The sequence below is a fragment of the Neomonachus schauinslandi genome, chromosome 9 (genome assembly GCF_002201575.2).
Source record: "Neomonachus schauinslandi chromosome 9, ASM220157v2, whole genome shotgun sequence".
NCBI lineage: Eukaryota > Metazoa > Chordata > Mammalia > Carnivora > Phocidae > Neomonachus > Neomonachus schauinslandi.
Window position 1 is genome coordinate 43,376,170 of NC_058411.1, and position 22,438 is coordinate 43,398,607.

Here is a 22,438-nt window from a genome sequence, read left to right on the forward strand (position 1 = left end):
TCTCAGGAGCAGAATGAAGTGTGTCAGTGTGACCTGTAGTCTGCTTTCTTGATCTTAGAGTCAGGGATTTCAGCCTAAGGCCAATTGATATAAATCTGATTTAATCCTGTTCTCAGATCTGAACTCTGAATGCTTGGTTCTGATAATATAGGATATTCCAAATAAATTTGGAATGTAATATATCATAACATTTTGTTTTATACTAATATTATGATTAAAAGTGTTTCAGTTATCTTATACATTATCTAGTTGACAAGTCTTGGTACTCCCTATGAATTCTTTTCCACTTTCATAAATATTAGAACTCAGACTTTTTAATTTTATTTTTTGTAGGTCCACCTGTCTATTTTAGAACCAAATTATTACTTGCTTCTGTAGCATCACTTGAACCTGAAATAGGGCTGGAGGGGGAACAAAGAAAAGGATCCGAGTAGGATCACATTAGTAAAAAGCCTAGTAAGTGAGTTATATGGATTAGGATTTGTGGAATCTGTGTAAATGGCTTAAGATATGGTCTTAATTTTATTCATCCTACATATACTGCTGAAGTCAATTTACACATTACTAGTCACCTTTAAGGCATATGTGCCTAATACACCTTTTCAATTAAAAAAAAAGTATATATTTGAAATTAGATCCACTGGTAAGTAGCAAACTCATTGTGCTATTAATAGTTTTATTACTATATAGAAATTTATGTTATTAATTAACCTACTATTAACTTGCAGTGTTGAAGGCTTAATTGGTGAAACCCTTGATTTAGTGACTTCTCTGAATTTATTCTCTAGCCAGGCCTAAACTGCAGTAATACATTCACTCAGGTGGAGAGGAGACATCAAGATCATGCCAGACACATTTCCTTTGGTGGTAACTTGATTACCTTTTCACCTCTAAGGCCCCTCCATGATGAACAACCAGAAGAATTTTGAATTTAAAAATAAATCCACATATTTTTCTTCATATTATCAATGTGATATATTGTTAGCATATTGAAAATTGAAGAGTATGTATTTGTGTTCACTTCTGGTTAATTTATATAGTGTCATAAAATGTTTTAATATTCAGTGTTCATCGAAGTGTGTTTTAGATATGATAGTGTTTCTCGAGGGAAGTGGGGATATTTTGTACATTAACTATGCAGAATAAAAAGTGTACTTTACCTCGCCTCTCTTGTTTAAAATGTATAAACTTAAAGCTAAGTGTACTTAGAGCTTATGAACATTCTTCAGTTTAATCAAAATATAGTATTAAACTTTGACAGAAATATTTGCATCTTTTTATACTCTCTTAGTTTGGACTCTTAAATTTGTTGATATTGAACAGCTTTGCATATTGCATTTTTCAGAGTATACCGAGGTTTTTTTTTTTTTTTTTTTAAGATTTTATTTATTTGACAGAGAGAGACACAGCGAGAGAGGGAACACAAGCAGGGGGAGTGGGAGAGGGAGAAGCAGGCTTCCTGCTGAGCAGGGAGCCCAGTGCGGGGCTTGATCCTGGACCCCGGGATCATGACCTGGGCCAAAGGCAGACGCTTAACGACTGAGCCACCCAGGTGCCCCTATACTGAGTTTCTTTAAATGAGCTTTCTGGAATCTGAAGTTGTTTACATGCTGCAGTTTCAAACGGTTAAACGGTTAGAGGGGCCCGTTAAATCTTTGCCTTTTTCTTTTCATTTTCCCCTTGACGAAACTGACAGCCTTAGAAGGAAATGCCTTCTTCCCTTGAAAAGAATTGTATCAATCACTTAATGTGTTTGAAATATTTTCTCTTTTATAAAACTCTTAATTATAGGATTGTAGAAGACAGGGCCATAATAGCACCAAGAAGACTCGTAGAAGCTAACGCTTATAACCAGACCTGGGTCCAGTTATTTCTACCTCTAAATGAGTTAGGGTTGGAGGCATTCACCAAACAAGCAGCAGCTTTATAAACGTGTAAGATTAGAGGTTTTCAAAAAGAAAAGAAGACACATCCACTTTTGTTGTCAGAGAAAGGTATGTTAGGCTTGTGGGAAAGATAGTAGTATCAAGCCCATATGAGCAGTTAGGCTATGTGAGGTGCTGGCTTAGAAGAATGTTCTCAGAATACCTAATCTTACCAAAAGATAAAAGCAGCTTTAACAGCCCATTAATGAATAATTCAAGCAAGACATGCAGAACAAAGAAACATACATAAAAGTTAGGGTTTTCTAAGGGCCCATGCATATGAGCATGCGAAAGAAGTTGGTGCAAAGAAACCCAAAGACTTAGAATATAGATAAAGCAATATACAACAAAACAATAAAATAATATTTGCCCTCAAGGAGGGCGCCTGGGTGGCTCAGTTGGTTAAGCGACTGCCTTCGGCTCAGGTCATGATCCTGGAGTCCCTGGATCGAGTCCCGCATCGGGCTCCCTGCTCGGCGGGGAGTCTGCTTCTCCCTCTGACCCTCCCCCCTCTCATGTGCTCTCTCTCATTCTCTCTCTCTCAAATAAATAAATAAATCTTTAAAAAAAAAAAATATTTGCCCTCAAGGATAAAGCAAATGAGAATAAAAACAATGTCAGTAAACATGATTTTTTTGTGGGTTTAATAAGATGTACTGTTGACTTGTTCAGAGAACTTTTGTCTGTTTAGTGATAGTAGAGTGAACTCAAACTGGCTTAATAACAGGGAAGTTTATTATTTGCATGCACAAGTTGCCAGGGTGATTCCAAGCACTTTCCAATCAACAGCTCCATGATGGTATCAAGGTCCAAAATTACATTCATAGTTTCTGTCATCCTTGCTGTTGGCTTCTCCGTGGCTGGATCCTTTTGGGATCACATATATTGTTAGTGTGTTGAAAATTGAAGAGTATGTATTTGTGTTCACTTCTATTCAATTTATATAGTGTCATAAAATGTTTTAATATTCAGTGTTCATCAAAGTGTGTTTTAGATATGATAGTGTTTCGGGTGCCTGGGTGGCTCAGTTGGTTAAGCGACTGCCTTCGGCTCAGGTCATGATCCTGGAGTCCCTGGATCGAGTCCCGCATCGGGCTCCCTGCTCGGCAGGGAGTCTGCTTCTCCCTCTGACCCTCCCCCCTCTCATGTGCTCTCTCTCATTCTCTCTCTCAAATAAATAAATAAAATCTTAAAAAAAAAAAAAAGATATGATAGTGTTTCTTGAGGGAAGTGGGGATATTTTGACTATCCATTTGATATGGTCTTTAATCAGGATCCCTTATTTTATCTAGGAATATACTTGAATAAAACCATGACTATTAGGAAACAGGGAATGGATGGCTAAGCAGCCATCAGTATACCCTACATCTAGATAGTGTTCTTAGGCTATTGGACTCTAGAATTACGAGGTTTTAGAAAAATCTTCAAAGATACAGGAAAGAATATTGCTTCGCAGAACAAATGCCTTTCCAAAAATGAAACAAAAAAAAATGTCCATTTGTTGAGGACCTCCTATATGGCAAGCCCTTTGTAAACAATATTTATTCAACGATCACAGTAACCCTACAAAAGGTGTATTAAACCACCATTTTATAGACAAAGGAACCAAGGCTCAGGATTTAAATAATTTTGTGTAAACCAAGTTCCCCCTTTTTATCATAGCTTATGTTTTTCCACTTAATCATAGGTGTGGAAGAGTCAAGATGAGAATGTTGGAGTAAGGAAGTAACATAGTTTTTTGAAATAAACTGCTCACATCCCTCTTTAGGACTGAAAGTCTTTTTAATTGCTACAAGTGCTGTTAGATGGCTTTCAGATATCATTCCCATGTGACAACTACCTCAGGGGAAGACAGCCGCTCCTCCCGAGGTCATACCGTTTCTCAGGTGGCTTGTATTCGTTGACTGATTGAAGTGAAGACAGAAAGGACTGTCCCCCCTCTTGACAGCTCCAAAGGATCATCCCAGCTTCAGAACCCCTGTAGGGTGGGCTGAGGCATCGATACCCAACTTCTCCCTCTGCCCGATCCTGTGCCTTCTCATCCCAACAGCTGTCGATCTCAAGATTCTTCCCCCTAAACCTCTTGGGTTCTAATCTCTGCTTCCTGGGGAACCCAACTTTTGTGACAATAAAAGTATCTGAGAAGATGGTGTTATAGAAACAATAAATAGACCAAACAATATTTTGATTATTTTATAAAGTGAAGTGCTATGACTACATCCTAGTTTTGAAATTGTATGAATCTTTGGGCCTGCTGGTAATGAGGAAGGGCAGAAAGGCATGGTTAAGAATGTTGGCAATGGGAACTATTAAATTTTTCAAGCTGATGATATATCTAATTAAGAGCTTAATTTTCCTCTATAAATATGATGGAGATTTCATAAAAACCAGGAGAACCTACAGCAAGATTGTCTCATATTGGTATCAAATATGGATTTGAAAACAGCTAAGTATAGTCTAGAGAGAAAAAATAGTTAAAAGGAGCAAAAAGAAATATACCAGAATGCTAACAGTAACTGCCTGTGGATCATCAACAGCTATACTTTTTCTTTGTGCTTTTCTCATATCCTGAATATATACTTCCTTAAGTAAGGAAATGGGGGAATGATTTCCTTGTAGCATCTTCTGGTTTTTATGAAACTCTGAAAGACAGAGGTTAAAATAGTATTTTCTTTAAAAATAATAAGTATAGAAAACTCTGGGAGACTAATGTAGAATTAATATTACTACATATTCCTTTTTCACTGAGTCCATTGTGCATTATCAAGAATAAATTGCCCCAATTCAATGACATATAAAGACAGGAAACTCTTAGAATGTTTATTAAATGGATGATTTACAAGACGGACAGTGATGGATAAAGGTAAAATTTTTCAGTCAGGAAACATGAAGTTTCAATGTGTAAGGGTTTATATTCAATTTCATTTTTTTTAAATCTTCCCCTTTATGATTATATCATAGCATGTGAAGCACTGGTGAGATCTATGTCACCAGAAATTCCCAGTTTGCTGATTTCCTGGAGATTTTTCATCCGATGATTGTACTGCAACAAGTGAGCATCATTGACCGCAACCTTGAAGTGGTCGGATTCAACCAGCACTTGTATCTGAAATGGCACATACACAAAACTGTTAGAAATGCTCATTAATTTCAAAACCAGTCTGGCCTGAGCTGAGAATGTCCCACATTTCATCTTTATGATCATCTGTGGAACTGACTGAAGTTCCAAGAAAGGAACTTTGGGGGCACCTGCATGGCTTAGTTGTTAAGTGTCTGCCTTCAGCTCAGGTCATGATCCCAGGGCCCTGGGATCAAGTCCCACGTCAGGTTCCTTGCTCAGTGGGGAGCCTGCTTCTCTCTCTCCCACTGCCCCTAACCCCTGCTTGTGCTCTCTCTCTTCTCTCTCAAATAAAAAATAAAATTAAAAAAAAAAAGAATTTTGCAGCAAAAATAAACTCCACAGATTATTCAAAGATTCAAGCAAAATGAAAAAAAGATAACAGATGATAAAGATAAGGTGAAGCTATAAAGGTAAAGATTAATAATGTGTCTCCATAAAAACAAAGTTTTTGTATGGCTAACACCTAAAAGTAAAAATATAAACACACCAAGTGCTGGCGAAGACGTAGAGAAAAAGGAACACTCATGCATTGTTGGTGGGAATGTAAATTGGTGCAGCCACTTTGGAAAACAGTATGGAGGTTCCTCAAAAAATTAAAGATAGAAATACTATATGATCTAATAATTCCACTACTGGGTAAGTACCCAAAGAAAATGAAAACGCTAGTTTGAGAAGATATACGCAACCCTATGTTTACTGCAGCATTATTTATAATAGCCAGGATATGGAAGCAATGCAAGTGTGGATCCATAGACAAATAGATAAAGAAGATGTGGCATCTACACATATACCACACACACACACACACACAATGGGATATTACTCAGCCATAAAAATGAGATTTTGCCACTTGCAACAACATGGATAGACCTACAGGATATTATGCTAAATGAAGTAAGTCAGAAAGAGAGACAAATTCCATGATTTTACTTATATGTGGAATCTAAAAAAAAATCGAAGAAATAAATGAACAAAAAGCAGAAACAGACCCATAAATACAAAGAACAAACTGATGGTGCCAGAGGGGAGGCGGGTACAGGGATGGGCAAAATGGCTGAAGGGGAGTGGGAGGTACAGGCTTCCAGTTATGGGATGTAAGTCATGGGTTAAAAGGCACTATGAGCATAGGGAATACAGTCAGTGGTATTGTAATAGTGTTGTATAGTGACCGATGTAAGCATAGCATAACAAAGAGATGATGATCTCTATGTTGTACACCTGAAACTAATGCAACATCCTGTGTTAGCTGTACTTCAATAAATAAATGAAAGTAGAATACTAAAGTAGGAATCCTCTACAGAGTGGCAAATGTTGCGAAAATTGATAATAACCAGTTTGGGCCAGAGTAGGGGAAACATTCTTCCTACAGGTAGTAGTGAACATGTTTATCCTTACAGCGTTTTGGAAGCAGCACTTTGGCAATATCTTATCTAAATTTTAAATATGTATATTCTTGAGGGGCGCCTGGGTGGCTCAGTCAGTTAAGTGTCTGCCTTTGGCTCTGGTCATGATCTCAGGGTCCTGGGATCGAGTCCAGCATCAGGCTCCCTGCTCAGTGGGGAGTCTTCTTCCCCCTCTCCCTCTGCCCGTACCCCCACCCCCCGCTTGTGTTTTTCTCTCTCTGTCTCAAACAAAATCTTTTAAAAAATATGTACATTCTTGGAATAAAATTCTTGTTCTAGGAAGCAAAGATTTATAAGGACCATTATTACAGTATTTTAGTAAATAAACCTTTCAGCTTTTATTTGTTTGGAATATTTCCATACTCCAAATTATCATCCATAGGGCACTCATAGAATTAGCACATATCTAAGCAATGAAATACTATTAAGTAACAATGTTCTTTTTTTTTTTTTAAGTAACAATGTTCTTTTTTTTTTTTTTTTTTTAAAGATTTTTATTTATTTATTTGAGAGAGAGAATGAGAGACAGAGAGCACAAGAGGGAAGAGGGTCAGAGGGAGAAGCAGACCCCCCGCTGAGCAGGGAGCCCGATGCGGGACTCGATCCTGGGACTCCAGGATCATGACCTGAGCCGAAGGCAGTCGCTTAACCAACTGAGCCACCCAGGCGCCCAGTAACAATGTTCTAATGTGAGAAGATGTCCACCAAATATAGAATATGGTCCCTATAAGTCCCTGCCCTTGAGGAGCTTATAGTCTAGTTGTTTCATTGCCCACTATACTGTCAAGCTAACCCAGCACTGTGGACCTAGTATTTGTTAAAGCAGTGCTTAAAAATAAAAAGGGTGTTGGGACAGTTGGTAGAGCATGTGACTCTTGATCTTGGGGTCATTGGTTCAGGGGTAGAGGTTACTTAATAAGTTTTTAAAATAAATAAACAGTGCTGTATGTCACAGAAAATACTGGAAAGATGGTAACCAAGTTGCAACCTCTGTGAGGTTGGGAGAAAGGGGAAAAGATGGAGGTCTTTTTAATTTGAAAATCTATAAAAAATTTTTTCATAAAACGTCTCAATTTTAGAATTTAAAAAAAAATTAGCTTTGATTGCAATGCCAACTATGTTGTATTAAGGTACTAAGTCTCAGCCCAACTGGACCATTGAGACCGTCTGTCCTTTTTTTTTCTTTTTTTAAGTACACCCAGCGTGGAGCCCAACATGGGACTTGAACTCACGACCCTGAGATCAGGACCTGAGCAGAAATCAAGAGTCAGACACTTAACTGAGCCACATAGGCACCCCCTTCTGCCTTCTTTATTAAAGATGCTATTTTCCTCATTTCCAGAAAAGCTTAAACTCAGAGGTGTGGTAACAGGGACAATGGTGAAGGGTGGGAATGGGGCTGGGGAGTGTGCCAGTCCTGTTGAGCCTGGTTCCCTGGGATGGGGAGCAGATGTACCCGTTAGGTGTCCCAGGATAGCGGATAAATTCTTTTCAAGTGCCTTATGGTTATAAGAGTGATTCCCGTGAGAAATATCCATTATCCATATATAATAGTAGCAATAACTTACTTTAAATGGTTTACCACTTTCAAATGGGAAAGTTGCCTGTCTTTCTTCCTTTCCCCAGATGTTATCCAGCTTTGTATTGCAAACAATGACTCTCTTGTTGTCCTCACTGAAGCGTGGGTTAAAGTGGAAAGCAACATCATTCCCTCTCTTGAAATCTAAAGCAAGTCTGTTTTAAACCAAAGACCAGAGTTAGTAAAATGATTCAAGCTGTACATTTGTTTTTGTTTTTTTTTTTAAAGATTTTATTTATTTATTTGAGACAGAGAGAATGAGATACAGAGAGCATGAGAGGGAGGAGGGTCAGAGGGAGAAGCAGACTCCCCGCCGAGCAGGGAGCCCGATGCGGGACTCGATCCCGGGACTCCAGGATCATGACCTGAGCCGAAGGCAGTCGCTTAACCAACTGAGCCACCCAGGCGCCCTAAGCTGTACATTTGTATCAAGTGAAGAACATACAATTTTCTAAAGATCCAATCATTTTTTATAAAATACAGGAACATTTTCAAACGGAAGCAAACAAACCAGAGTATGTCTTCAAACTGGAAAGTATACGAGGCCTAGTATTTGATGTATTCTTGTAGTATCTGAAAGTAAGCAAGGTAGTATGTGTTCCATTTTTTTGCCTCCTTGTCTTTGGTCACATCACTCCATTCAGCTGTCATTCCCTCTTTAACTGCCTCTACTATGAAAACTCGTCAAGGTTTCCTTATAGAAGTTTAGGGCCACTTTGAGGGCACTTTATGCTGTACATGGCAAATAATAATGCTTACCTCTTTCCTGCCCTGCCAGTTACTTTTCATACCTATTAAAGGCAAGTCAGTCACATCAATAGAAGTTATCAAATACCTGGCTTCCTTATAGTTAACCAAAAACCTAGTCCTAAAATAACAGGAATGAGATAACATAATGTTCAGTGTCCTGTTGCTAAGTTGTAACGTCATGGCAATAAATGTGTTAAACATTCCCTGATGTGAATTAATGGAAGTGCCGGCTTAAATTTTTGACCTTGTTCCTTCTCCTTGGATGTTAATGCAAACACAAGGCCTTGGACTGTTAAAGTATTAACACTATCTCTCAGTTTCTCAAAGTGTGCTCCCTGAAGCGCTAACATCAGAATCAACCGGGACTCTTGTTTGAAAGCAAGGTCTACACCCTAGACTTATTAACAATGATTCCTTGAGCATTTTCATTTACCCATTAACAGACACATAAAACCACAAATGTATCTTCCAATAATTAAATGCCCAGGGAGAGGACCAATATAATCAGATGACAATAGCATTTGTATTTGACCAAAAAAATCCAATGGCTGTATTTTTCTCTACAGTGAAAAGGAAGATCTTGCATCTCTACCACTTGAAGCATTCTTTTTTTGTCAGGTAATTCCTCACAAAGATTTTGCAGAATGAAGCAACCATTTTTTCAGTTTACTACCATCTTACCCATTTCCACAAAAATGAGTGTTAATCTGCCATAGTCTCTGTCTACACCTCTAGTGTTACTGGAGCTAAAGTTTCTAGTGCAAAAACAGTCAATAAGGCAAACACACCAGTGTGGTTCTGTATGACCGTGGCTAAGGGAGGAGAGCAGATACTCACAAATCGTGCCTAGGCTCAGGTGTGCTGGGTTCTATGTTATTTGGGGAGATAAGATGGATAAGGACATAGGCAGGGGATATATACATTTTGTAATGGGCTGTGAGACAAGCTTTATTGTGCAGGTAAGCACTGTGTTTAGAGAAGCTGTATAGGCTGTGTGGAAAGAAGAAGGGGCTTAGGGTACTGGCTACCACACAGAACCAGAGAAGGCTGGCTGGAGGTACGCGTGAATGGGCTGGCTGAATGTAAAATGACTATATCAGAGGCTGAGTCCATTTCCTGGTAACAGAAGAGGAGGTTCCCACTGATCCACCAGGAGCAAGGTGACAGACACAGGTTGTTTATGGATTCTTATAAACCTGTGTACATAGCTTGAATTTGTACCTTTTGTGCACTGTCTATAAAACCCCAAAACACGGATTAATTTATGGCTGCAGCAGGGGCTTTAATGGTACCACTAACCTCAGGGGCAGGCATACTGGATATCTTCAGGATATCCTTAACCTGCTTGTATTACATGGAAATAAAACCAATGGTGATAACAGACCCAGGCATCCCAAGGCAGCCATAAGTCAGCACGGCTTTTCCTAAATTAGCTCAGAGGCTCACTCCATCTTAGCTCACCTCTATCAAACCAGTTCCAATGGCAAAGATTGACTTCTTTTGAGGAAGTCTTTAACTTGTAGGATCTTTTCAAATCTTTTTGTAAATTGTATATACTCAGAAGACTGGGGTTCCCCCACCCCGCCACTTAACATCCGTAGACCTGGCTGACCCCATGGGAATCTGTGACTGCTGATGTGCCCAGTAGGAAGGCGGAAAGGGAGGTCAAGCTCACCAGATCTGAGACTGCACTGTGACCTTCATGACTGCAGGGTGATCTGTCCAAATATGAGGAGAGAGTGGTATGATGTGCAAGCTCTCAGATCAACTCAAAATGACGTCCAGTGCGATCTTTGTGTTTCTGACCCTAATTTTTGATAGTCATCTAGATACAAAGTGCATGCTTGTTTTTTTAGACAAGATATGGCTCAGAGGTGGAGAGATGGCCAAGCATTACATTACAAAGGCTGTCCTTCCCTTAAATTCTAAGGTTCTCACTGCCAGGAAGAACCTAGGTTTTTCTGTATGGGTTGTCCGCTCTTTCTCTTTGTCCTCACAAAGCAGAACTGTTTCCGGGCGCCTGGGTGGCTCAGTCAGTTAAGCATCTGCCTTTAGTCCAGGTCATGATCCCAGGGTCCTGGGATTGAGCCCTGCATGGGGCTCCCTGCTCAATGGGGAGCCTGCTTCCCCCTCTCCCTCTGCCCCTCCCCCTGCTCATGCTCATGCTCTCTCTCTCTCTCTCTCTCAAATAAAGTCTTAAAAAAAAAATAGAACTGTTTCATTGCAGTTCTGGGAGAAAAACAAGATTTAGTGAGGGACACTTTATCCCCTTGGTGGACACACACTGATTTTTGGGATAATCCCATTCTATGGTATAGAATTCTCAATGCATAGTTTTAAAAATTTTATTAAAATTCGAAATAGATCATCCTTTACTCAAAAACCAATTGACAAATATGTTAGAGTTGCTAATATTGTTCTTTACCTGTTTGCATTGGGCTTTACTGTGCCCAGAATTGTTATCAGCATGCGCGGCATGATTCCTCCAGGCAAAGGCAGGTCATAAGGCACGGTCTGGGAATAAAAAACATATACATAACAATAAAGAGTCATGTCTTCTTGGGGAAAGAAATAAAAATATGTTGCTAATGTGACTAACACATAACCCTAATTTAAGCCATTTTTCCAGACTCTCTGGTCACCCTGCCCAGGGCCTGAAAGGATAAGGCTTCCTATCTGCACAAGTAATAATCAAGAATAAAGCCATCAAGGGGTGCCTGGGTGGCTCAGTTAAGCATCTGCCTCCCTGCTCGGGCTCCCTGCTCAACAAGAAGTCTGCTTCTCCTTCTGTCTCTGCCCCTCCCCCTGCTTGTGCTCTCTCTCTCTCTCTCACTCACTTTCTCTCTCTCAAATAAATAAATAAATAAATCTTTAAAAAAAGAGAAGAAGAAAGCCATCAGTTAATTGGTGCCAAAGACAGAACATATTCCCTTTTGGACCACTGTATCTCTCATTACTAAGGTCATCCCAATCTATAATTCATTTACTTGGACTATTTTTCGGAAAGGCTTAGGCTAGACCTTGCAATCAACATTAACATTTTTGTGCCACTCTTCTTTTTTAAAAATTACTTTTATTGAGATATAATTGTATTGGTTTTAGCTGTACAACTGTGTGCCACTTTTAAGAACCTGGTCACATAACATACTTCATCATGGTCATTTTGCTCCCTGAGGGCAGGCATTGTGTCACATCGGGAACTTGTGAGTTCTTATAAGTTCTACTTACAAGGCATCAACAGGAGGCTCTGAATGTGGCAGATACTAAATATTTGTGGAATGAACACTTTTCATTTAATACATTCCCTAGTTCTTCCACAAAAATGTATTAACCATCTAGGTTCAAGGTGCTATAAATATTCCCAAAACTCCCTTTGGCCTCTTCTCTCTTCCCTTCATAATTTCTTCCCCCTGTGTTCAACCACCAGCCAAGTCTTTTCTCTTGGGCCCCAAACCTCCTCCTATCTGAATTTCCTACAGATGCCTCAAAACCTAAAAGCAGGTCTGGGAGAAAAACATTACCTTGGTTTCCCTACATGTTCCTTCTATGACCCCAGGCAAGCTGTATAACTCTCTTGTTCCCTTTCCTCGTGTGTAAAGTAGGGACAATAACAGTAGCTTATGGGGCGGATATAGGGTTAAATGAAATCATCCATGTAGAAGCACACTGCTGGCGCATGTTATGTGCTCAGTGTTTATTAATAATGGTAACCAAAATGTTCCCCCATTACTATGATCTTAACTTCATTTATATTAAAGCTGCTTTACAGATGTCTTCAAAAGATATACTGACTTCTCTTTATACTAACAGTTCCCATACTAAACTCAATACAAACAATGATTTTTTCTTTTTTTTTAAATTTTTTATTGTTATGTTAGTCACCATACATTACATCATTAGTTTTTGATGTAGTGTTCCATGATTCATTGTTTGTGCATAACACCCAGTGCTCCATGCAGAACGTGCCCTCTTTAATACCCATCACCAGGCTAACCCGTTCCCCCACCCCCTCCCCTCTAGAACCCTCAGTTTGTTTCTCAGAGTCCATCGTTTCTCATAGTTTGTCTCCCCCTCCGATTTCCCCCCTTCATTCTTCCCCTCCTGCTATCTTCTTCTTTTTTTTTCTTAACATATATTGCATTATTTGTTTCAGAGGTACAGATCTGTGATTCAACAGTCTTGCACAATTCACAGCGCTTACCAGAGCACATACCCTCCCCAGTGTCTATCACCCAGTCACCCCATTCTTCCCACCCCACCCCCCACTCCAGCAACCCTCAGTTTCAAACAATGATTTTTTCTATTGGGCTGACATACACCATGGCTGGTCCTTGAAAAGTGGCTCTAACCAGCGAGTTTAAAGCTTCAGGTCTCTCTGAAGTCCTTTGCAGGTTGGTGCCCAGAGCCAGCTCCCAGCCAGAGCACAGCAAAGTAATGGCACCAACACTCCAGACAATTAGTGTGTTGGTTCTTCATTAGCTTTGTCCTGATCACAATCAAGTCTATGAAATGCCTAGTTCCATCTTACCAGTGGTCCAGCAGGGATGCCAAAAGGGCCAGCAGCAGGGTGGGCTCCAGGAGCACTTGGCTGTCCAGGAGGTGGGTAGGCCCCAGGCCCACTCGGTTGCCCAGGGTGGGCTCCCGGTGCAGATGGTCCAGGATAAGCAGGTGCTGTTGGGCCAGGGTAGGCTCCTGGAGGTGCCTGACCAGGATAGGCACCAGGAGGGGCCTGGCCAGGATAGCCACCAGGAGGGACCTGTCCAGGGTAGGCTCCTGGAGGGGCCTGACCAGGATAGCCGCCAGGAGGGGCCTGTCCAGGGTAGCTACCAGGAGGGGCCTGTCCAGGGTAGGCACCAGGATAGGAGGCCCCTGGGTAGACTCCAGGAGGCTGGTTTCCCCATGGACCAGGCCATCCTTGAGGGTTTGGGTTTCCAGACCCAGATAAAGCATCATTAAGCTGCAAAGAAAGACATCAACAATTACAGGATGAAAAACATTCACAAAAACAGAATTTTCAGGAAAACAGGAATATGTGATCTAAGAAGTAGAGGGATATGGTAAGGGTATGAAATTCAAATCAATAAAAATTTTCCCACCTATTAAATAGTTTGCAGTTCCTAAGACTAAAATTAGGCTTTGGGATTATATATGCTTCATCACTTTATTCTTTTTTTTTTTTAAGTAAATAATGTATCAGTACTGGTTTATTAATGGTAACAAATGTACCATACTAATGTAAGACGTTAATAATAGAGGAAAGTGGGCGTAGGGTATGTGGGAACTCTTGGTACTATCTTTGCAATTTTTTGTAAATCTAAAACTATTGTAAAATTTCAAAGTTTATTTTTCTTAAAAGGCCAGATCATGCCATTAAGTAAGTGGGATTCCAGATTGATTACTGTCTGTATGGGGAGGAGGAGAACCATATAGAAAATGATAAGCAAAGCAATTTACGGTTCTCAACATGAATTGTCTTACCATAAAGAGTGCATTTTATTGATGGATTGTAATTCTAATAAGGATTGTTATATTTTCTTGGCCATATAGGGTCAATATATTAACTACATAGTAAAGTTAATACAACTATCCAATGGCATAGACTTTTCCTTGCAAAGAACAAGGATGGCTTAATAAGAGTCCCCATCCTGGTTTCACAAGACCATTCCAGAGGAGGATTTCTGGAAGGTGTGGCCCCCTTCTTAGTGGCTTTCAAAGGGCTTCCAGTCCCATTTCTAACCTCTAGCAGAACCACAAGCCTATCCCTGGCAGCCACAACAGGTACATGGCCACACACAGTGGTTTCAGATATAGGCCTGTACTTGCCTTATCTGTGTTTTTTTTTTTTTGATCATGGCTTATCACAGTCAAGCAACTGCATGGTTCAGATGAAAAGATGCCCTATAGTAGGTGGTCAGGGTGATGGGCCTGAGTTCCCACAGTTCAATGAGTTCCATGTTTGACAGCAAAGAGTCAGTCCTGCCATATTCCCAATGTGGGATGTACTGGTCAAATCCATCCTTCTCTTTGCCTTGTGCTGATCACAAGGAATCTAACCCCTGCAGATGGTGGTTTCCAGGCTTCCAGATGAGTCTGGCTAAGGGGCAGCATTGGCAGGAGATTAAAGAATGGGAAGAAGGGAGAAGCCGGGGTAGCTCCCTGCTCCTTTCTGCCTCACGGGGTGTCTGGGCAGCTGCTGCATCTCCTGCCTCCCTTTATTCTTGCTTCCCATCATCTGAGATCATGGAGGGTTGCTTTTTATAATTTGCCAAAGTTGGGAGCTAGCCTTCCTCTATGTAAAAGCATATCCTCTCTAACTGACAGGAGAAGAACAATCACAGAAATCAGGATGCTCAGACTGCACCACACTTCCCTTTGCTCATATTATTTCTCAGCTCCTGCCCATGGAATCCACCTGTTTCTGTCCCAGGCTTTTCAGTAGGGGGGTTACTGTTAGTGAGTCCCAGGCCTCTATCTGCCTGGCTTTCTTCCTGAACCTATGGCTGGAAAAACAAGACTTCAGCTAACAAGGTCTCATTGGTCAGTTAAGGCCAGAGGAAGCCACAGGGTGAGAGACTTAGAAGGAGATGTTTGGTGGTAAAGAAGAAAGCCCCCAACCTACATGAAATGTATATTATGGTAAAAAAAACAGACATAAAATACTTACTGAAAAACTGTCTGCCATTTTCCTGAAAGGGGAAAAAAAAGATAGGTTATCATTTGATCCTAGATTTCACCAGTTTCCATATTAACATAACATCACAAATAGTTCATTGGGCAGTTCTAGATGATCTACAGGCATTCTTCTAACCAAGCCAGTTTATTCCCCAAATACACCTAAATCAATAGTGTGGAACCACAAAACCAGCCCTAGCAGGGATGCACTCCAGCTACATCACCAAGCCCTATTTAACTCATAATTTTAAACTCTAATCATACTAGCCTGTGTTCTGAATCCTGGGAGTAACAGGCCAAACAACACAGGAGAGAGAAGAACAAAGAAGATAACGTTCTTCCCCTTTCCTTGGTAAAGACACAAACAGTCCTGGTTCATCTGTGGTCCTCCTCACCTTCCTTCCTGGGCACTGTTTCCACCACCTCTTACAAAGGGTTTAGTCTCTTCATATCACCCACCTCCCCTCCTGTTCCTAAGATCAACCCCCATGCCCTCTTCTGCATTTTAGCAGGAAAGCAGAGTTGACTGCTACTGAGATTTGAAACCAATGCCCCTAGATGCAGTTGCTGCCAATTATTTATTTCCTCATTTGCACATATTTATGACTGCTCTGGGCCAGGCACTGTGTGACCTCTTGCCTGGGTTGGAAGATGGATAGGCCAAGACCTGTATGGTCAAAGGGCTCACAGGCCAGCAGGAATCACAAGGGATCGACGCTGTGAGCCAGACTGGGTGATGGGGAGTCACAACTAGAACTATTACTTCTAAGAGGGGACGAGGTGGTGGTGTTTGAGCTAAGCCTTAAAGGAGAGGTGAGATCCAGATGTGGAGCAATAAAGAGAAAAGACAGGTATAAGATGCTTTTTTTTTCTTTTTTTTAAGATATTTGTTACTCCAAACGAAACTCCGGCAGTATAACAAACTAGGGTTTAAGGAAAAGAAAAGAAAAAAGAAAATAGAAAAGAAAAGTAGTCAGGCAATGTAGAGGAAAATATTTTTGGGTAGGATGCTACCAAAGAGAGTTGGCTTTGCCCAAAGCTGACTCAAGGGGTGGCCTTGACACATCATCCCTTCTTTCTCCTGCTCCTCTCCCTATGTCAAGTTTCTAACCATTTAAGATGTTTTACACCTGCTCCCACTTGCAGGTGCTCTGGCAGTGAGGGGAAGAGGGTAGCTTTGGACTCGTGAGGTCTGAGTGAGTTTTCTTGGGTCAGGATCACCAGTCCTATAGCCAAAGTGACCTGGATCTTAAACAATCAGAATCTCTTTTCCCTTGAGTTGTCCACTTGTGGTATTTACTAAATTATTTAAGAAATGACATTACCTCCAAGGGATCCTAATTGATAGGTCCTAAAAATCTAAAATATTAGACTTTTTGTTTAAAAAAAAATAGGCAGAACTCCTCTTAGGACTTAATGTCCTCCATTTATACACATCAGATGTTTTATCATACTCTGCTGTTATTTATACCACAGTTAAATATTACCTTCTATTAAGTTTTTTTTTTTTTTTACACATCTCTTTTTTTAAATCTGGGCATTCTCAAACATATTTGGAAGCAGTTTAGGGTATCACCGTACCCATCTTCTAACATGGGAAACTGCTGGCAACTTGACTGGGAAGTCACAGTGACTTCCATTCCTGGATTTCCTATAGCACTTGATCTTTTAAAGTAGAAGTCAGGTGTTCCTCTGCTTGTGCTTCCTTCCCCAAAAGGCTTCCGCTGCTTAGAAAAGTGTGCTGCCACCGCAGGAGGAACTTGAGAGAAGCATTGTTCCAGAAAAGGAAAAGAGGGTGCCTGGGTGGCTCAGTTGGTTGAGCGACTGCCTTCGGCTCAGGTCATGATCCTGGAGTCCCGGGATTGAGTCCCGCATTGGGCTCCCTGCTTGGCAGGGAGTCTGCTTCTCCCTCTGACCCTCCTCCCTCTCGTGCTCTCTGTCTCTCATTCTCTCTCTCTCATGTAAATAAATAAAATCTTTAAAAAAAAAAAAAAGAAAGGATGTTTCTTTCTTTTTTTTTAAGGTTTTATGTTTAAGTAATTTCTACACCCTCATGTGGGGTTCAAACTCACAATCCCAAGATTGAGAGTTGCATGCTCTACCGACTGAGCCAGCCAGGTTCCCCAGAAAGGACATTTTCATTTTTTAGATTTTTATTTATTTATTTGAGAGAGCAAGTGTGTGTGAGAGAGCACTTGCTAGAGTGGGGCGGGGGAGGGGCACAGGCAGAGGGAGAAGCAGACACCCCGGGAGCAGGGAGCCCAATGTGGGACTCAATCCCAGGACCCCGGGATCATGACCTGAGCTGAAGACAGAGGCTTAACCAACTGAGCCACCCAGGTGCCCCTAGAAAGGGCATTTCTTAAGAAAACAAAGCCTCTCTCATTTTGGAGGCCAGTAGGAAACAATCTTGAACTTCACGGTGGGCAGAAAGTTTAGTTCCTTTGATTACACAAACTTCTTCCATTCCTGCACAACATACCAAAGACCCAGACTTATAACTTTATAAGTGTTTTGACTTGTCTTAAATATTCCTATTCTGTAAAGACTTTCCCCATCCGTTGGAGTTGTCTTGTGCATTACAGGATGGAGAGCAGCATCCATGGCTTCAATGCACAAGATGCCAGCAGCATAATACCCCACCTCCCAATTGTGACAACCAAAAATGTCTTCAGATGTTGCCACATATCCTGGACTCCGGGGAGTGGGGGGAGAGGTCAAAATTTTGCCTGGTTGAGAAACACTTGTCTAGGCTGATCGGCATGTGTATCTCTCCAGAAGTGTAGATACATAGGTCAATAAAAACCAAAAAGTTAGTTTCAATAGTTAAAACTAGCTAAATCTGTACCATGGGCCTAATAAGGTGTCATATTAACATAACTCCAATCAAGCTAAAATATGTTTAAAGGCTGATTACAACTAGAAACCAAAAACAGCATTTCCAAAATGTAACATTTCTTCTTAAAGTCTCTGCTTAAGCATATTCAGCTTATTTTCAGCTCCAACCAAAATAATTTCAGAAACAAAGCAGATTTCACTTTCTTTCCACTGTGTTTCACGTAAAGCCTTGGGTAACAGTTTGCATCATGTTGTGACACACTGGACAAGCCCATTAGAATGATGACACCCTGCATTAATGTGGTGCTTTTCAGTTTATGAAGCACTTTCCCATACTTTTCCTATTCTCATTCTGATAATGATCTTATAAGATTTTCAGGGGAAAGTTAATATTCCCATTCTAGAGGTAAGGAAACTGAGACTCAGAGAGCTAATATGGTGGCCCAAAGTCATTCTGTTCTTGGCAGGTCAACAACCAGGGTCCAAGCATCCTCACTCTTAATGCAGGTTCATTTTACACTAAATGTAAAACCTCACTTTGAAATTTTAAAGTATAGTCCTTTAAAAGTGTTAATTACTTCACTTAGAAATTAATTCTCTGACTTATTCATTCAGAACTATATAACATGTTGAAATTGTAAAAAAAAAAAAGAGAGATCCTGTTTTTGTCAGAAAACTAGCTGGGTGACTCATTCAGTAAGCTTCAATACACACTGTATTGAATACAACGATGCCATTTTGCACAGTCACTTTGCTAATTATAACCACATTTAAACCAATAAAGTGTACTTCTCCAAAAATTAGGTATGCACTGTTTTGATATGTTCATTCTCAACCATTAGTTCTCTTTTACAAAAAAAAAAAAAAAAGATTATAACTGATACATTTTTGAAATCAAGGTTAGCAACCTTAGAACTTTAAAAAAAATGTATTTGGATAAATATCTTTCTTACTTGCCTGGAAAATTTCCCTCCCTCCCTCCCTCTTCTTTCTTCCTTCCTTTCTTTCTTCCTTCCTTCTTTCTTTCTTTTTCCTTCCTTCCTTCCTTTTAGATGAACAGTTTATATAGAGACACAACCAAATGTAAAAAAAATCTTCTCACCCTACAGATACTACAGATATGTGAATTCCATCCTGCCATTCCCAGAATCAGAGAATTTAGAAGCGCCACAAAAGAAACACTACATTAAAGCAAAACAAAAAATTGAGGAAATACTACCTGAGTCTTCACATTTAGAAAAACCTACAGGAAGTAGTTCAGTGTGCTTTGGAATAAAGAATTTAAACATGAGTCAGAATGTAGACCCTTTTAATTGGCTGTTAATTATAGTTTTTTCCCCCTCTAATAAAGAGTGGCTATCTACTGTACTATGCTATTCTAGGTCCACCTAGCAATTAGTCCAGGAGCACTTCTGAAATTTCTGCTCACAAAGGGCCCTGACTTTTATACAAGCTGAAAGAGAAGTAGATCATGAATGCATTTCCTCAGAACCCCAAGGCACTGCCCACACTCCTCTGCAAAGAACTTCCTGCCCTTGCTGAAACAAGTCTACCTTGCAAAGCCAAATTCGGTGACGCTGAGTTGGAATAAAGGAACTGGTCCTTTACTAGGATTTCCTTCTTATCATAGTTCCTCAGCATCAAGGAAGGTAAAGTTACTTTGTGCCTCTCAGTTACTGACTGTTTTCTCCCTACGGAAAAGCTGAACATCAGTCAAGAGCAAACACATGATACTTAGTCAGCAGCACACTGGAAGTTTACAGCAAGCACTGTTCTGGCAGGCTTACCACTGAGAATTTAATCAGAAGAACCAGTTCAGGGCGCCTGGGTGGCTCAGTTGGTTGAGCGACTGCCTTCGGCTCAGGTCATGATCCTGGAGTCCCGGGATCGAGTCCCGCATCGGGCTCCCTGCTCAGCGGGGAGCCTGCTTCTCGCTCTGACCCTCCTCCCTCTCATGCTCTCTGTCATTCTCTCTCTCAGTAAATAAATAAAAATCCTTAAAAAAATAATTTAAAAAAAAAGAAGAAGAACCAGTTCAGGCACTAGACACCAAATGTTAACCTAGCTGTCCTCAGCAGGAGCCTGTTTCCCAAGCCATCACAGGAAAGGGAGGCTATGTTTTAGATCAGTTAACCATGAGTCTCAGATACAATAATCTCACAAGCCAACTGTATTTAAGGTCAATGTGACATGCTCAGGTTATAATATATGCATGCAAGTCTCTGCAGTTAAGATGTTGAGTCTGGCTGATGAGGTTCTAGGCAAGTAGGTACCCAAACTATAGGTGAGACCAGCATTGGCCCTTGACCTCACTAGCAATAAGTGAAGTCTTCACAGCAAAGCACTGATGTATACTTGCAGCACAGGGAAACATCATTGTTTAAGGACGCCTGCAAAAAACTAGCTTTGGGGGTCAATCTATCAGGCAGTGTTCCCCCTCCTCTGCTACTTAAGTAACCTGGTGAGTAACCTTCTAGCACTTTGAAGCTCAAAACATTCAAAGACCATCATCAAACTTTTCCCCAGAACACGGAGTAGGTGCTGATTCTGAGTGTAACCCCCAAACGTTAGGAAGTTAGGAAGCAGTTCCCATCTCCCAACGATCACAGATGAACTGTCTTCCATTCCTTTCCCAGAATCCCAGAAACAGACTGGGTCACTGCGGTTCAGCCGTCTTCACTGCCCAGCAACCCAACTCCCAGGAGTCACTTTACAAAACTTCCACAGTATCTGGACTAGGAATCACTAACTTAAAGGGGTGGGCCTGAAGCAGAAGTCACAGCCTCACCGTACTTGTCTCTGACTCTCTGCCGTTCAGCTCCTACTCCTCAGAGTGGATACATTATAGTGTTTTTATTTCAGCACCTGATAATTCAGAATACATCTTCAAACCTGTTTTAAAAGCTGTCCCCCGATTTTCGGACCAACATTCTGCCACACCCTACACGTCCTCAGCACAGATCTGGGATAATGCCCAAATTAGCCAGTCTGGGCAGGGATGAGTCACTGATTTGCAAAAGTTTGGATGTGCACTGCTCGCCAAGCCAGACGCATGCCCACTCAGGCCCTGGGGCATCACCACTTTCTGTGGGATCAGCACCCAGAGAGCGGCGGCAGCCCCTACCGCGGCCGGGCCTGCTAGGAGGGCTCGCGCGCGCCCCACAGCCAGATCCAGCGGCCGCGCAGCCCAGTCAAGGGGCGCAGCGGCTGCCTCCAGGGTCCCTGGGCAGGCCCCCCGCGCCCAGGGAAGGAGGACCCGCTTCCTAATCCCACACTGGGGCGGGCCGCTGGGGTTGCTGAGCGCGCCCCCACCCCACCCCCGGCTCGCGGGCGGGACGCCGTGGCCGAGGCTGCCAGTCGTCGCGGAGGGTGCCCCGCGCCCCTCATCGCCCGCCCCGGGATCAGTGCGTGAGTCTTTGTAAAGCGCCGCTAACTTTCCCAGAGCCTCAGACTGCGCTCTCTCGAGGGGTCAAAGCCTCGAGTGCCCCGGTGCCCCCAGCTCCTTACGCGACCCCCGCCTCTTCGCGCCCACCCGCCGTCCGGCAAGCCCCTAGCCCCCAGCCCCCGCCCGGGCGCCCTCGCCCCTGCCGGGTCCGGGCCGTCAGAGGGCTGCCTCCGCGTCCCGCGGCCCCGCCACTCACCGGACGCCTCGACGCTCGCTCGCTTGCTGCGGGGACGGCTTCTGCTGAGGTGGTGCGAACCCTGACCGGGCGGTGGCTCAGCGCCTCAAATAGGCTCGGCCCGGCCCGCCTCTGCGGAGGCGTGGCCCCCACCCCCGCCCGGCCCGGCCCGGCCCGGCCGGGCCTCGCCTCGCCTCGCCCTGCAGACCAGGCCCGGCGTCCCCCCGCCCCGCCGCACACCCCGCAGCGCGGTTCCAGGGCGCAGCTGAGAAGCTCGGGATCTGGAGAGCGGCCGGTGGGACGCTCCGGGGCGGCCCCCAGCCCCGCAGCCTCCAGTTGGTGTCCCGCGGCCACCCGAGACCTGGAGTGGGGGCCACGTTCACCGCCCTCTCTCCAGATTCACCTGGTTACTCCTCAGACCAGGATGGGGAGAGTCTGCGAAGCTTTCAGAGTGTGCTGCTTTGAAGAGTTTTGCTTGTTTGCTTGTTTTAACCGAGTTTGATTATTTTCTGCCTGAATTGCAGACGCTC

At 42.3% G+C, this 22,438-nt stretch overlaps 2 protein-coding genes across 4 annotated transcripts in view; one reads left to right on the forward strand and one right to left on the reverse strand.

Annotated features, from left to right (window-relative positions):
• DLGAP5 (DLG associated protein 5) overlaps nucleotides 1-1,257 on the forward strand; it is a 37,886-nt gene extending 36,629 nt beyond the window's left edge. Inside the window, exon 19 of the mRNA XM_021701470.1 lies at nucleotides 789-1,257. Within this exon, the coding sequence (XP_021557145.1) occupies nucleotides 789-929 (141 nt within the window). The 3' untranslated portion in view covers nucleotides 930-1,257. The remainder of the gene's footprint in view (nucleotides 1-788) is intronic.
• A 3,474-nt stretch (nucleotides 1,258-4,731) lies between these two features.
• LGALS3 (galectin 3) lies at nucleotides 4,732-22,008 on the reverse strand. 3 transcript variants are annotated; one of them, XM_044918004.1, is made up of 7 exons: nucleotides 21,930-22,007; nucleotides 15,443-15,464; nucleotides 13,616-13,735; nucleotides 13,307-13,534; nucleotides 11,204-11,292; nucleotides 8,018-8,183; nucleotides 4,732-5,031 (listed from the first exon to the last, which is right to left on the reverse strand). In XM_044918004.1, the coding sequence occupies exons 2-7, from the start codon at nucleotides 15,458-15,460 to the stop codon at nucleotides 4,876-4,878; spliced, it is 777 nt and encodes a 258-aa protein (XP_044773939.1). In that variant the 5' UTR covers nucleotides 15,461-15,464; nucleotides 21,930-22,007; the 3' UTR covers nucleotides 4,732-4,875. The 3 variants fall into 3 exon arrangements, with proteins under 3 accessions (XP_044773939.1, XP_021557104.1, XP_044773940.1); XM_021701429.1 differs by having other exon boundaries at nucleotides 13,307-13,735; XM_044918005.1 differs by lacking the exon at nucleotides 8,018-8,183 and having other exon boundaries at nucleotides 4,944-5,031; nucleotides 13,307-13,735; nucleotides 21,930-22,008.
• Nucleotides 22,009-22,438: the final 430 nt, after the last annotated feature.